Here is a 14,561-nt window from a genome sequence, read left to right as displayed (position 1 = left end):
ACATCTTTTCTAATGGTGAAGTTGAGTGCCTGGTGCATGCCTTTAAATTTCAAATGTTAAAATACAACTATGACAGTCCGGCCTGTGATGTTTTAACTTTATTTTCAAGTCTGTTACTATTGGTTATCTGCCTTGAGCTGACTGCAGTTTAATTAAAAAGAACTACACCACATGTATATCATATCACTGTTATTTGTAAATCATCTTCTGTGGTTATTCTGCAAACTGGATACATTTTTGGTTGTTTTATTTTAAAAACAGCAATTTGTTTATAAGGTTTGTGTGCAAGTTACTTACGGTGTTTCTTTACATGTTCTGCTTCTTCCCTCCTTGCTAGCAGTGGTTGACATCTAAAGACTTTGACTCACATTTGCACTTGGCAGTTGGCAGTGTTTGTAATTCTGCAGGAGTTCTTGTGCTGAATTATTTATACTTCACTTTGGTAAACTGTTTTTTTTATTCCACACTGTAACAATTTTGATGTCTATTCATTTCTTTTCATTCATGTTGTGAGTGTTGCTAACCTGTGAAACTAATTTGTGTGTGTCTCTGGCTCTAATTTTATGTTGGTGTTGGTGTAAGTGTTCTGCAAAAGTTGAATGATTTGTCCTACAAATTCATGCTCTTACATGTTCTTTGTCTCTGGTATCAAATGTCCTCCTGGTTTGACCTATGTATGTTCCATCACAAGTATTACATTTTAGTTGGTATATTCCTGATTTCTGAAATAGATCAGTTTTATCTATTGTTTTTGGGAAGTATTTCTGAATCGAGTTGTTGGCTTGGTGGACTATTTTTATGCCTTGTTTATTGAAAACATTGGATATTCTGTGTGTTTATTTGTAATTGTATGTCACTGTGTACGATCTTTTACTTTCTGTTTCTTCCACTTTTTGTATTTTGTGTATTTGTTTGTGTGTGATTTTGTCCTTGTCTTGATGACAGATGGGTGTTTGTTCTTTTGTGTTTTTTGATTTTCTTGTTCAGCTTTGTTACTAAATTATCTTTGTATCCATTGTTTGTGGCTATTTGTATTATGGTATTCATTTCTTTTTTGTAATTATCTGTACATAGTGTACATAGTGTTTAGTCTGTGCAGCATGTATCTAAGTGCTGCCTACTTTTAAGAACTGGGGTGTTGTGATGTCTCATGTACAATTGTGTCTGTTTCGTTGGTTTGCAGTATATGTCAAATGTGCGTTGGTTGTTTTGGATCTTTATGGTGATGTTCAAGAAATTTAACTGTCTATTTTGCCCTTTTTCTATTGTAAAATGTATTTTATCATGAACAGAATTTAAGTCAGTGTATAACTGGTCAATTTTATTGCTTGGTTCATCTATCAGGCACAAGATGTCGTCCATATATTTAATCCAGTACAGGATGTTGTACCTATTTGGAACTAATTTGTTCCAGACACTCGGGATCCCATTGGTAATCCTTCACTTTGTAAATAGAATTCATTATTGAACTGAAAATAGTTTCGTTCTGTTACTAGCTCTAGAAGCCTGACTGTTCCTTTGATGTATTTGTGTGCAAGTGTATTGTACGCCTTAGGATTTTGTTCTATAATGTTTATTGTTTCAGTTATTGGTGTATTGGAATACATATTGTCTACAGCAAATGACAGGAGGATGGCTGTGTCTGTAACTTGTGTCTTTTATGTACTGAATCAATTATGTGGCATTTATTATAGTTCTGTCCTCTTTATCAGAAAACTACAAACTACAAGAGGACAGAACTATAAGAAATAACACAAAATTGATTCGGTGCATGAAAGACATACAAATTCCAGACACAGCCATCCTCCTGTCATTTGATCTGGACAATATGTATTCCAATACAACAATAACTGAAACAATAAACATTATAGAACAAAATCTTAAGACACACAGTACACTTATACATGAATACATCAAAGGAATAGTCAGGCTTCTAAAACTGACAACAGAACAGAACTATTTTCAGTTCAATAATGAATTCTATATTTACAAAGTGAAGGATTATCAAGGGGATCCCCAATGCCTGGAACCATAGCAAATATATTTATGAACCACACACAACACACTATATTTAACAAAACAGTGCCAAATAGGTACAACATCCTATACTGGATTAGACACATGGACATCATCTCGTGCCTGATACATGAACCAAGCAATAAAATTGACCAGTTACACACAGACATAAATTCTGTTCATGATAAGATGCATTTTACAATAGAGAAACAGCAAATTAGACAAATGCCTTGGACATCACAATGAAGATTCAAAACAACCAACACATATTTGAAATATACTGAAAACCAACAACAAAAGACACAGTTATACATGAGACATCACAACAATCCAGTTCTCAGAAGCAGGAAGCACTTAGCTACATGTTCCACAGACTAAACACACCAGCTGTGCACATGTTTCACCTACTGATGCCAGCCCCACACCTAGTCTGAGCATGTGCTTTTGGTAATTGGAACAGACGGGTCCCAACAGTCATTCAGCAGCAATGGGGTTGCAAGTTGTGTATGCTGAAATTGAGGGACAGGCAAGCTGCCCGCCATCTCAACCAGTTCTGCCTGCACACCACCAGGTAGCCACTGCCATCAATTGCTCCAGCTGCTACAGCATTCCCCAGCAGATGATTTCTCTCTTGCCCATTTTTACTCACCTCCGGTCACAATTGTCCAGGTACCCCCTCTTCTCCTCACCTGGCACTGACTGCATTTTCTGAAGAGATATACGTACAAACATGTTCTAGGACTCAGCGGGAGACAATTGACTCAGCTCAGCAGCTCAAAGGGGCCCGAATGCTGCCACCCAACAGTCCCGTGTTGCTGCCTTATACTTTCCAGTGATCACGCACAGCGCTACAGTACCTTGGATCTCTGCCTCGTGAACCGTTCCTGGCAGCACTGGTGATCTACCCACTCTGTGATGCTTTGGAGGTCCCGGTGCCCACTCTGTGGTGTTTTGGGGGTCCCAGACGCTCAGAAAGTGTCACTACTGCCAGTGACCCAGCAGGCATCCCACTTTGAGCTCCACAGTGTCCTCAAAGGGCTTGCCTCCACCTGGATCACTTATGGCCCTACAGCCTGCAACATGCAAGTATGGGGCTGCTGGTGGCTCTGATAGCTGACAGTGCCATGTTCATCGTGTTCATGGAAGGCCACCAGCACATAAAGAGTCTCGCAGCTTTTACAGCCATCAACAAGCCTCTCCTGAGGAAGGAGGAATGTGTTAACACTCATATTTTACTGCATTGCTGACACTACTAGGCATGCATATCTTGAGCAGTGACTCCTCCACCAGGGGCTACTGCTGCCTATCTACTCACCCCTCGAAATTTGTGCACTTTACATGTGGCCACTTACACAGCCGTGCACCAGTTTTGTCTTTTGTGACACTGTGCTAAGTCATCACGACTCGTTAGCTACCCCATGGCATTCATTCTGGAGATGGTCATCAGGAGCAGCACCTGCTTCCCTGTTGTGAGTCTCCAACACATGTGTGCATGCAGATGCTCACAATACGCCTTCTATCACTCATCTGAACTATGGTGGCTTACTTAGGTTGTGGCCAAATCTCCACACTTCACTTCATTTCTGAACCACAGTGATCATATTGTTGTGCTCTGTCCTACAATGACCTTGGTTCTACTGCTGGACTTTGTTTCAGGATTACTCTGCTCAGATTAATTGTTTCACCAATGAGTACACTTATGGAGTCAATAAATCAGAATTTAATTGTCTTCAGATTATTTCACTGTGTAGTAGTCACTACAATAAAAAATGGTTTTTAAAGCTGTGACATTATTTTGCAAACAAAAAATATGTTATAAACTTACCCTGAGAGTTGCATTGATAAACATCCAAATTACTCCAAGAACTGTGACTAGTAGATCATAACGATTTCTTCTCGACTGCCAGTAACCTCTTGGGGTGAAGGCAATATTTTTCATCACAACCTCTACCACAAAAATTAATGTCAGAACTGTACTAACTGTTGCCAGTGGGTCTGTGTGAGATTCTTCTTCCCTCCACTGTGAAGAAGGCATATCAGGGATATTGCAGATAACAGTTACCAACAAAATTCTAACATATGGTGATCAATAAAGAAAAACATGAAATTTAAACTTACAGACACACAAAGTAAACTGCTGTTGAGGAGAACCATGAGAGCAATAAAACGTTTGAAGTAGATATTTTGTGTAATATCATAGATGAATGCTCGAAATTTCTTTCCATCAGGTCTTGGAGGTAAATGAAGTGGTTGAGCAATTTTCAATCTTTTCTTTAAATCACACCTATCAGAAATTTATCAGTTGAATGTAAATATATGAATGAAAAATCCTGGCGTACTTTTCAAACTACATAGCTACAAATGCTATTACCATCTCCTCTGATCAACTGTAAGCAAGGCAGTCCCCTTATTTTCTGAGTAATTTGCTATTACCACACCAACAAAAAGTGTCAGTCCAATCATACAGCCAAGAAAGATGTAAATGTGAATGTATATTGCATGGACCTGGAACAAAATAACAAAACTGATAAACAATCATGAATAAATGCTTCAATTAATGTCTTGATTTTTCCATCTAACATGTTTATTTCATTCAATAGAAGTGCTTAATACATTTAACATCAGACACTCACTTCTAATAATATTATAAAATTACCAGCAATGAAGAAACTAACAAAACACATAAAAGTGATAACATGCAACATGTGTTTCTTAAATATAGTACATAAGGTCACTTTGATCTGAATACAGAGTATGTTGGTATGCACTGATAAGGAAATCTAAGGGAAAGCTTGTAACGAAACAGGGTTGCCCACTGCTATCCTGTTTTGGTTTTACACTCCTTCAGTAACTTATTTAAGCAATGAACTTTTATTTTTTTTCATTTTCACTACTACACTACACTACTACAGATTCTGTGGCCTTCAGCCTCATAGTACGGAATTCAGAAATAGTTTAAATAAAATTCCCCTAGTAAAATCTATTATTTCAGTACATTCTAATATCTATTCTGAATGTAATGAGCTAATCAGTTTTATTGGAAATGCATACTATTAACAGTTATGGACAATGATGTATATTGTGAAATACATATTAAGTAAAATTAGAGTGAGCTAATAGATCAAATTCAGCTATAAGACTGCATCCAAAAGAAAGCCTAAATTTTACTGATTCCAGCAAAGTGTTTAAATTAACCCAAAGTCTGTTAGTTAAATAGATATTAAGACTTAAAATCTGTAGCCTGTATGACTTTCAGTGCCAATTGTGACCAAACTACCAAATAATTCCGAGATCTGTTTCGATACTTTTGCTACCTTTATTTTCCTACGTAAAATAACTCCAGTCTCAACTTTGTAAGTGCATTAATTAAGAATTAAGTAAATTTGAATATGTAAAAATTATTGTTCAAAAGGGCTGCCGTGGTTATAAGTCGGGAATTCCCACGGCGGATGCATAAGTTAGTTCCGCGTATTTAAATTGATACAACTCACTCATGTTATTTAAATAATAAAACCCAATAGTTAACTTCAAAACCAGTTAGAAAGGATCATTTTAACCCTGGGAAATTATAAACTATAATATATTAACAGAAATAGTCAAATATTCAAGCGCTCGTCTATATAATGTCCGAGCTGGTGCAGTTCTCGGTCAGATTCTCTTGGAGCAAAAGTGCAGCAAGTTGGTTAATTTTTCGGTAATTGTAATTGTGAACTTTGTTAAAGACTGGAAGTTTTTGACCTAGCTATTGTGACGATTAAGTGTAAGAGGCCTGGTCACATGATATTGTGTGTGCGAGTGATAACAAATAAATCGCACTGTGGTTGGCATAAATGTTCAACAATGAATACGATTTTGATTTTTGATTTTGGAAAACTTCACCTGGCTTCTTAATTTCAGTGTGATTTAGGTGAGATGGACGCAGCTACCAGGAAGACAACATTGAATAAACAAAGCAAGGTAGGTAGAGAACACTGCGCACTATCTACTGGGTGAGGAAATGTTTCAATACCGGTACATCCGGTTGTGGTGTGAACTTTAAGTGGCACTAATAAATAAGGACATGTCCCGGCATGTTACATGTGGTGCCCCGGGTGAGGATACAGCCCGGCACGTTACATTTGGGCTACTGGGTGAGGATACAGCCCGGCACATTACAAACTGATAACTGATTACATATCATATGTCCAGCTAGAATACCAACTGGGCCAGGGAAGGTATGAGTGCACTGAGTAAAGAATAAATCTATGGCCTTTATGACTTACCTAAGATAGTGTCTGTTGTGAGCACCCAGTATTCAAAGGCAAAGGACTTGTAATAATGTCTCTATAGTTACAGAGTAAATGTCAGCTCAATAAGTCTTGAATCGCGAGGGAAGCAACAACTGATCTTAGAACTGATTTCCCTATTCTATGCACAGTATTACTCAGTTTCAACTTGTCACACACAACCAACCATGGAAAGAACTTGCTCCTCTGGCATATGAGTTCAACATCTAACATAAGTTACATTCAAACAATGGAAAATCCAGGATGGAATGTAACAATATTATGAAAAGTGTGTGTGTGTGTGTGTGTGTGTGTGTGTGTGTGTGTGTGTGTGTGTGTGTGTGTGTGTGTGTGTGTGATCTATTTTTGATGAAGAGCTTACTGGCAAAAAGCTTTATTTGGGACAGGCTTTTTGTTGTGCCTATTTGCGACTCAGCATCTCTGCTATATGGTGCTATAATAAGTTACATTCTTAGCTGCTAAAATTATCAGTTGTAATCCAATACGTGAAAACTATGATAATTAGCACTTTGTTAGGGTCTCTCACCAAATTTTGTTGATGAGATTCTTGTGTTTATATATGGTCATGCTGTATACTTTTTTGATATAAAATAGACAGTGATTTTTGTTGGGTGTGCAACAGTGCTTTTGTCTGTTCAAAACATGATAAGAGGGTGCACAATCGCCTCTGATGTTGTCAGGATATAAACATTACACATAGACAGTTAATAATAGTAATGGAACAGCCTACGAGTTACAATTGATCTTGAAATTCTGAGAATGCATAGCCGAGTTGCTTTCGAGCCCCAAAAATGGTCTAATATAGGACTGAAATTGATTGTGTTTAATAAATAATGGTAGTACAGATGTGTATTTTATAATGCAATTTTTAACCTAAGTTATATTTCCTGTCTGAATTTATTCTAAAATAAGATCTAGAATATCTGTATATGAAAAAAGAAGTTTGATAATATGGGAAGCAAGCCTCAACCTTGCACTCTTACTAATTAGCATAAATAACTTTTCTTCTCATTTTTTCCTGAGATATCAGTCTTGCACAGTAAAACTTCATTCACAGGCAGCCCCAACTGGAACAAAGACTATTTATAGCAGGATCATAAATATCCACAAGGAAGTGTCAACCGGGTAGGGGATGGTGCAGGCCTTCTGTAATTATACCAAGCTGTAGATTTAGAACTGCTGAATGTGACAGGATATATTGTGGCACTTGTAATCACTATATAACTTGGCTTCCTTTGATTTTTAGTCAGTTCATGGAAAATTATGCCTTTTTCTTTTTGTGGCAGTGGTTTTAGCACTGCCCTGCAGCCAAGGCAGATGTGAAGCTTTACAGAACATGTGTTCCTCTGTACTTCATATATGGACACAAATGTGTGAGCTGAAAAGAGAAAATATTTTCTGGACTAGAGGAGAGGAAAAAGGGCCTGAAATTTAAAACACAGGAAGAGCTATAGAGCTATACACAACAAGGAATTGGGGAACTCTAAAGCTACATGGAGGGCAACATTCAGTCACAGTTGGCAGGACTGTACTATAATACGTAAAACTGGGGACACAAGGACATCTTGGTTCACTCCTAGGCTGTTAAGAGTCATTTGCGCTAACCAATTTGAGACTGTCAGAACCAACTGATGTGCGTATGATACTAATAATATCAAATAATGCGAATATTGCATACAATTAGACTTCTGTACAAACTTTGTGCAGTAATGTGATCACTATAAATAAGTGCTGTAAAATGTTTTTTAATTCATTTTTTTATTTGATGATGTGTGGCTACAAATCCCAAGATTATCATATACACCTAAGTGTATTAAATATTTGGTGACAAGTTTCATGTACTTTTAAATGTAATTATGCTTATGATTTTTTTTCTTTTTTCTTTTTTGCTGATTCCCCATTCACAAGGGCAATTTCATTTGATATTAGCATAATTGTTCTTATTTTGTGAATACTTATTATGCATTCTTCTTTTCTGACATGTTCCACATCCTAGAGGATCAACTCACTATGGATCAGTTGGAATGAAAAGTACATCTAATCTAATCTAATCTAATCTAATCCACATACATGTAGTAAATTGCTGGCCTAGATTGAGCTTTATCCAAGCAAACAAAAATATGTAGCTTTCAAAACACATTGCCCGCAAAAGGCAAAGGTCCCAAGTTCGAGTCTCGGTCGGGCACACAGTTTTAATCTGCCAGGAAGTTTCACATTTAATTGAAGTTTGATTTTGCCATTCAACTAGAAATAGAAGGCATGAAAATGATAAAATAAATCCATTAACACGATCCGATGTGAAGTTTTGTACACAAATGAAGTGTTATAATGGCATCAAAATTGGAGTTTATTTTCCTGTTTCTTCACTGCGAGGAGCATTGATCAGTGCAATCTTTTGCTGATTAATCTACAGGATTACTATAAGTCTACAGATTTTTTCTGTTTCATGTTTTTAATTGTCAGGGACAAATTAAAATTACTGCTATGTGAACAAATATATATTTTGTGAATATTTTCTAGCTTTATTTCCTAACTCATTGAATATGCTTCATTTAGTTATATTGGGGTATAATTTCTGACTGTCAAATCAAAGAGGTGGCACTCATCTTCATACTGATAATACAAAATGTCTTTCTTGGTAGTATTTGTGTTGAATGCAGCCTTGTACAGATGTTAAACAAGGATGATAAGCAGTTCAGGCAAAAAGAGAATAGAAATTTTGAAATGTGGTGCTACAGCAGAATGTTAAAAATTAGATTATTAGATCAAATAATTAATGAGGAGGAACTGAATCGAACTGATGGAAAAAGAAATTTGTGGCACAACTTGACTAAAAGAAGGGATAGGTTGATAGGATACATCCTAAGGCATCTACAAATTATCAGTTTGGTGATGGAGGGAAGTCATGGGGAAAATTGTAGAGGGAGACCAAGACATATTCAAATGTATATAGACTGCTGTAGTTATGTGGAGATGAAGGACCATGCACAGGCTAGATTAATGTGGAGAACTGCATCATACCAGTCATCGGACTGAAGACCACCAGAATAATAACAATACAAAAAGATGTATTTTGCATTTGCTAATAAAGAACCCTTAGGTATCAAAGTAATTAATCTTTAAAAAATGCTGAACTGAAATTATCAGTCATTTGCCATACAATATTTTTGGGCACTTCCAGTTTAATTTAGTTACGGGTTATGACATGTTCTCAGATTCACCAAATCAGTTATATAAAAAAATGAAAATTTTATAATCTTGAACCCTAATAAATACTTTTCTGTGAATGCTCATGAGTAGGACACTGCATAACACTGATCTATAGTGTGTTCTTTGTGCCTTGTGCAGTGTTCCTGCCTTCATCTCAGGCACTGCACAGCTATGACTGTCACCACAGCACTTTCCAGGCACCACTGCTGAACACCCCTTATGGAGGTGAAGGGTAGATAGCCATATGAGAGGTGAGCAACTGTAATCACTTTAAAATGGATACAAGGCTAAATGTTTCATTATCATTAACTCACCAACACCCATACACATTAAGGTGCTGATAGTTCATTTCACTAAAGTAAAAACTGGCTTTGAATTTGTGGGAATAAGTGTCTCCTCAAGTCAAGTACAACAGACAGTCTTTGGAATGTGTGAATGGTGAACTACAATTGTTCTTTGATTGTGTTGTTGTTTCAAGTTGCTTCCTGCTGATAATAAATCAAGATATCTTATATGTGGCTACTGTAATTTGCCTCTCTAGTTGATTACCTCAAGACGAAAATAGTTCACAAGCAGAAAGTACAGTAGCATTTTGCATAATTTTTTCACAGCCATGGAAGGCATGGTGGAATTGTTGCTTACAACTGGTGAGGGTTTCTACACAAAGGAGTGATGACAGCTCAGATGCAGTGAACTTATCAGCTCCAGTGATATCTTCAATGCTGCAAATGCATTCACAAGTTGTGTGCTGTTCACCAGTCATCTCATTAGTGTCATTCACACCACTGTTATAGTTAAGGGTCCCACTATTTTCATCTGCACAATCTGAGATCTGGTTCATGATTTTAGAAAATATTTTCTCTCAACAGAAGATCATGGAGGACCAAGAGTAATTTACGTTGATGGTAATGTAGACCAGAGACCCACCAACATAGTTACAGATGTTATTCTGCAAACTCCACACTGACAGACTCACCAAACTCTCAAGATGGCACTTACCACTTGCTGCATCAAGTCACCCAAACAAAAGCTTAAGCAGGTGCTGTATTATTAGTGAAGAGGTGACAGAACCCCATTGGAATTCTGGAGACACGTATGGGCTATGATAGAAGTCAGTGACATCTCTGAAGTGTTGCTACTTCATATCTGACAACAGCAATTGCCTCCAAAGATGCAGTTAACCTTATAGCACATGAGGGGTAGCCCTTGGACAAATTATTGCGGGCAGCTGATCATGCACACAGAATGTTATAGTTTGCAGTTTTATCGGCTGTAGCAATAGAAAATAATGATGCCACATGCAATACTCAGGCATTGTACGTATCAGAAGAACATACGAACTGCTGCATGGTGGCATCATTTTGGCAAACACTGAGTAGGACCACATCTCATCAAGATTTACAAACCATGAAGGAAAAGATTTTCAATTAATTGCATGGGTTGGAGCTTCGGATGGGTTCAGACAGGTGGCTGCAAGCAGGATGTTACTAATCTGCCAGCTCAGGACCATACCCAAGCTCAAGACACTACACTGACCACCTGTTGATATCAGAAATGGTCTGGGCTGCAGGCTTTGAAGTGCACATGGCCATTTGATTACCCAGTTAGTAACAGTGGTCCACAGTAACCACCATGGACCGGAGCACCTCCTAGCGGCGTCAGTGGCTTATAAAGCACTGACTAGCAGTAGTTCGTGGACCACAATGCAATATTAATGTGCCCTTGAAGACTGTAGAACTACCTCTCCTCAATAGTGAATTGGTGGTTCAACACAACTATTTGGAACATCACAGCAGTTGCACATTGCCAACAGATGATCTAGTTTAGTATTTTTGGCAGATATTGCTTTGGGAATCAGCACCCTGCTGATGCCATAGGCAACAGACATGGCAGTGCTGGAGAAACTGCAGCTGTTAGCCATCAATGATTCTAGTATTAGGATGCTGGGTCAAAGGAGATGGTAAGTGATGTCGGCTTTACTATTCCTTTCTAGTGGACATATGTAGTGACAGACATTTCTCCACCTATCTTAGGAACAGATTTCTTGGGTATTTTGTGCTTTTGGTGGATTTAACTAAGGCCTTGCTCATAAGTAGACCTACCAGCAGCAAAGTCAGTGTGATTTTAAATAGTTCTGCAGATGGTAGGATACATTATGTAAGCAATATAACACAACAACCTGTTTTATAAGTATCAATGCAACTGCACAATGTAGAGCAAAGGACAAGACATTACACTACATAAGTATGACCCCAGGGCCACCGGTTATGCGGTGCATACTTAGAACTGTGCCAGATAAAATACTGGAAATCAAAACTGTTTCAGACAGTGCATGGGGCTCTCCACTACATTTGGACAGGAAGAAAGTTGGTACATTGTGTCCTTGCAGGTATTACCCAGGCACAAATGCCAGGACCATTCTAGATACATATCCTATTCCACCTCTTTAAGGATCCCCATATGCTTTGAGTGGTACAACAGTTTTACGTTCCTCGATTGCCACAAAGTCTATAGCCAGATTCCTGTAGTACCCATGGACGTTCCCAAGGCTGCAGTGATCTCGCCTTTTGGCTTATTGCAGTCCTGCATTCCCGCAAGCCCTACAGTTAGATTTCTGTAGCTCTTACGGATGTTCCCAAGACAGCAGTGTTCACGTCTTTTGGCCTATTCAAGTTTTTGCGCATGCCTTTCTTGACGATATTTTGGTATACTCTGCTGAGACACAATCACATGTCAGAAATGTGGCTGAAGTATGGCAAAGGTTGCAAGACCACAGTGTGATACTGAATGAAGACAAATGCATGCTGGGTAAAAGGGAAATGGCCTTTCTCAATTATAGAATTTCAAGTAATGGAATCGCCCCATTGCTGAAAAAATTGGCTTTGTTGTGAGAGCTGCCATGTCTGAGGAATTACAAACAACTATGATGGCTGTTAGAATTGGTGAATTTTTATTGTCACCATTTACCAGCAACAGCTGCTACTCGGGTACCTCTCACAGACGCTCCTGTTGGCCACTACACTAAAGAAAGGTATTTACTGAAGTGGGCTTCCAGGGATGGACAAGGCCTTCCACACTTTGTAGAACGGTCTTGGGCAAGCGGAGTCATTTGCCCACCCGTTACCAGCCGCACCGATAGCTATGGTAGTCGACACCAATCAGATTGCAATCAAGGCCAAGCTACACCAGAAAGTGGGTAATTGTTGGCAGCAATTAGGTTTCCTTTTTTCATAGATGTTACTGCCATGACTGATTAACTGGGACATCCATGATAGGAAATTGTTGGAATTTTATGAGAGTGTGAAGCACCCCTGTCCTCATGTCAAAGCTTGTCCAGTGACAATTTACATAAACTATAAGCATTCCAGAACACAAGTAGTGCTCACCTTGACAGATCGGGTACTTCGAGTTTGTTATCCAGTTCACAATGCATGTTCAACATATTAAAGGTGCTGAAAATATAGTGGCCAACTACCTCTCTCATGCATGTTATGTGGTTGCAATCCTGAAGTATGAGGACCTTGCCAAAGCACAAATGGCATATTATCAGCTGCAAGACTTACTGATGGGTCAGCCTATGAGTCTGTGATTCCAACAGGTTGAGGTACTAGGTTGCGATGTCAAGTTATGGTGTGACATTTCTCGGCAGGCACCATGGCTCAAATTTCACAAGATAGCATTTGACAATGTGCACAACCTGGCACAGCCAGGGCTGAACACCATTGTCAAGATAATAATAGAATTTTTGTATGGTCTTCAGTTAAGTAAGATGTTTGCAACTGGATCTGCACCTGCCCCCACTGTCAACAGTGTAAAGTGGAAACTCATATCCTTGCTGAGGTTGGGCATTTTTCAAGTCTACTGGTGAGATTTTGATGTACCCACCTTGACATCATGGGTCCCCTACTGTCTTTGATGGTTACAGATGATTGCTTATACTGGTAGAGCGATGCACAAGATAGGACGAGGCCATATCACTACCGTACATATTAGCTGAGCATAGGTATTTGTCACACACTGGTTGGCATGCTTCAGCTGTCTGCAGCACATTACAACAGACCAAGGCCGGCAGTTTGAATCTACCCTGTTCAGCGAGCTGGATAAACAGTGCAGATACCAGTACCACCAATACCAGTTCGAATCTGCCCTGTTCAGTGAGCTGGTTACACAGTGCGGATTCCAGTACCACCAAACCACCAGTTACCTCCCAGCCAGCAATGGTATGGAAGAGAGGTGGCATTACATGCTGAAAGCGGTCCTCATCTGGTAAGAAAGTTGGACTGAAGCACTCCCTCTCATACTATTGGGGTTACAAATAGCTTGCAAGGCTGATATTGGCACCTCAGTGACTGAGATGATATACAAAGAGCGTTAAGGATCCCAGTGGAGTTTTTCACCTCTGCACTAATGTTAGATCAAATGGAGTTACCCTTGTTGATACAGAGGATTCAGGATCACGTGGATAAGATTTGACAAGCACCAGCTGTGAATCATGGCTCACACCCTGTTTTCTCACAAGAAGGCTCTAACACATTGTTCGCATGTCATGCAGTGCACTGATTCTGTGCGGATGCTTCTTCAGCTGCTATATATGGGACCCTACCAGGTTTTGCAGTAAACACACATTTGAGATTCTGCAATACTAGAAGGCCAGCAAAGTATGGGTAATGCTGGCTCCAGCTTCAGACCATGTGGTGAGCAACATAGTCGGAGGGGGGCATGGGGATGATGCTCCCACAACCACACAGCCAGCAGACAACAAAACTAGTCTGGACAACTCACACTGGCCACACAGAGATGACCACTCCACTTTCCAAGTCATTGCACCCGAGGATAGACTGCACAAGAGCTGGCACAATTGTCAAGTTCAAGTAACACTACAGGTGCTCCACACATTAGGGGGAGGGCTGTGTGGGAATGCATATCTCCCCAAGTGAAGTGCAGTCTTTGGAGTGTGTGAACAGTGAATTATAATTGTTCTTTGACTGTGGTTTTGTTCCGAATTGCTTTCTGTTGATAATTAAGTCAAGCTCTCCGATACATGGGTAT

The 14,561-nt window shown here is 39.1% G+C and overlaps 1 protein-coding gene across 1 annotated transcript in view; it reads right to left on the bottom strand.

Annotated features, from left to right (window-relative positions):
* Window positions 1-14,561, bottom strand: part of LOC126413465 (sodium leak channel NALCN) — a 429,358-nt gene that overhangs the window by 85,467 nt on the left and 329,330 nt on the right. Inside the window, exons 23-25 of the mRNA XM_050083266.1 lie at window positions 4,388-4,521; window positions 4,135-4,300; window positions 3,842-4,036 (exon numbers count right to left, since the gene is read on the bottom strand). Of these exons, the coding sequence (XP_049939223.1) occupies window positions 3,842-4,036; window positions 4,135-4,300; window positions 4,388-4,521 (495 nt within the window). The remainder of the gene's footprint in view (window positions 1-3,841; window positions 4,037-4,134; window positions 4,301-4,387; window positions 4,522-14,561) is intronic.

This window comes from Schistocerca serialis, chromosome 1 (assembly GCF_023864345.2).
Source record: "Schistocerca serialis cubense isolate TAMUIC-IGC-003099 chromosome 1, iqSchSeri2.2, whole genome shotgun sequence".
Classification (NCBI taxonomy): Eukaryota; Metazoa; Arthropoda; class Insecta; order Orthoptera; family Acrididae; genus Schistocerca; species Schistocerca serialis.
This window is presented reverse-complemented; position numbering and strand designations above follow the sequence as displayed.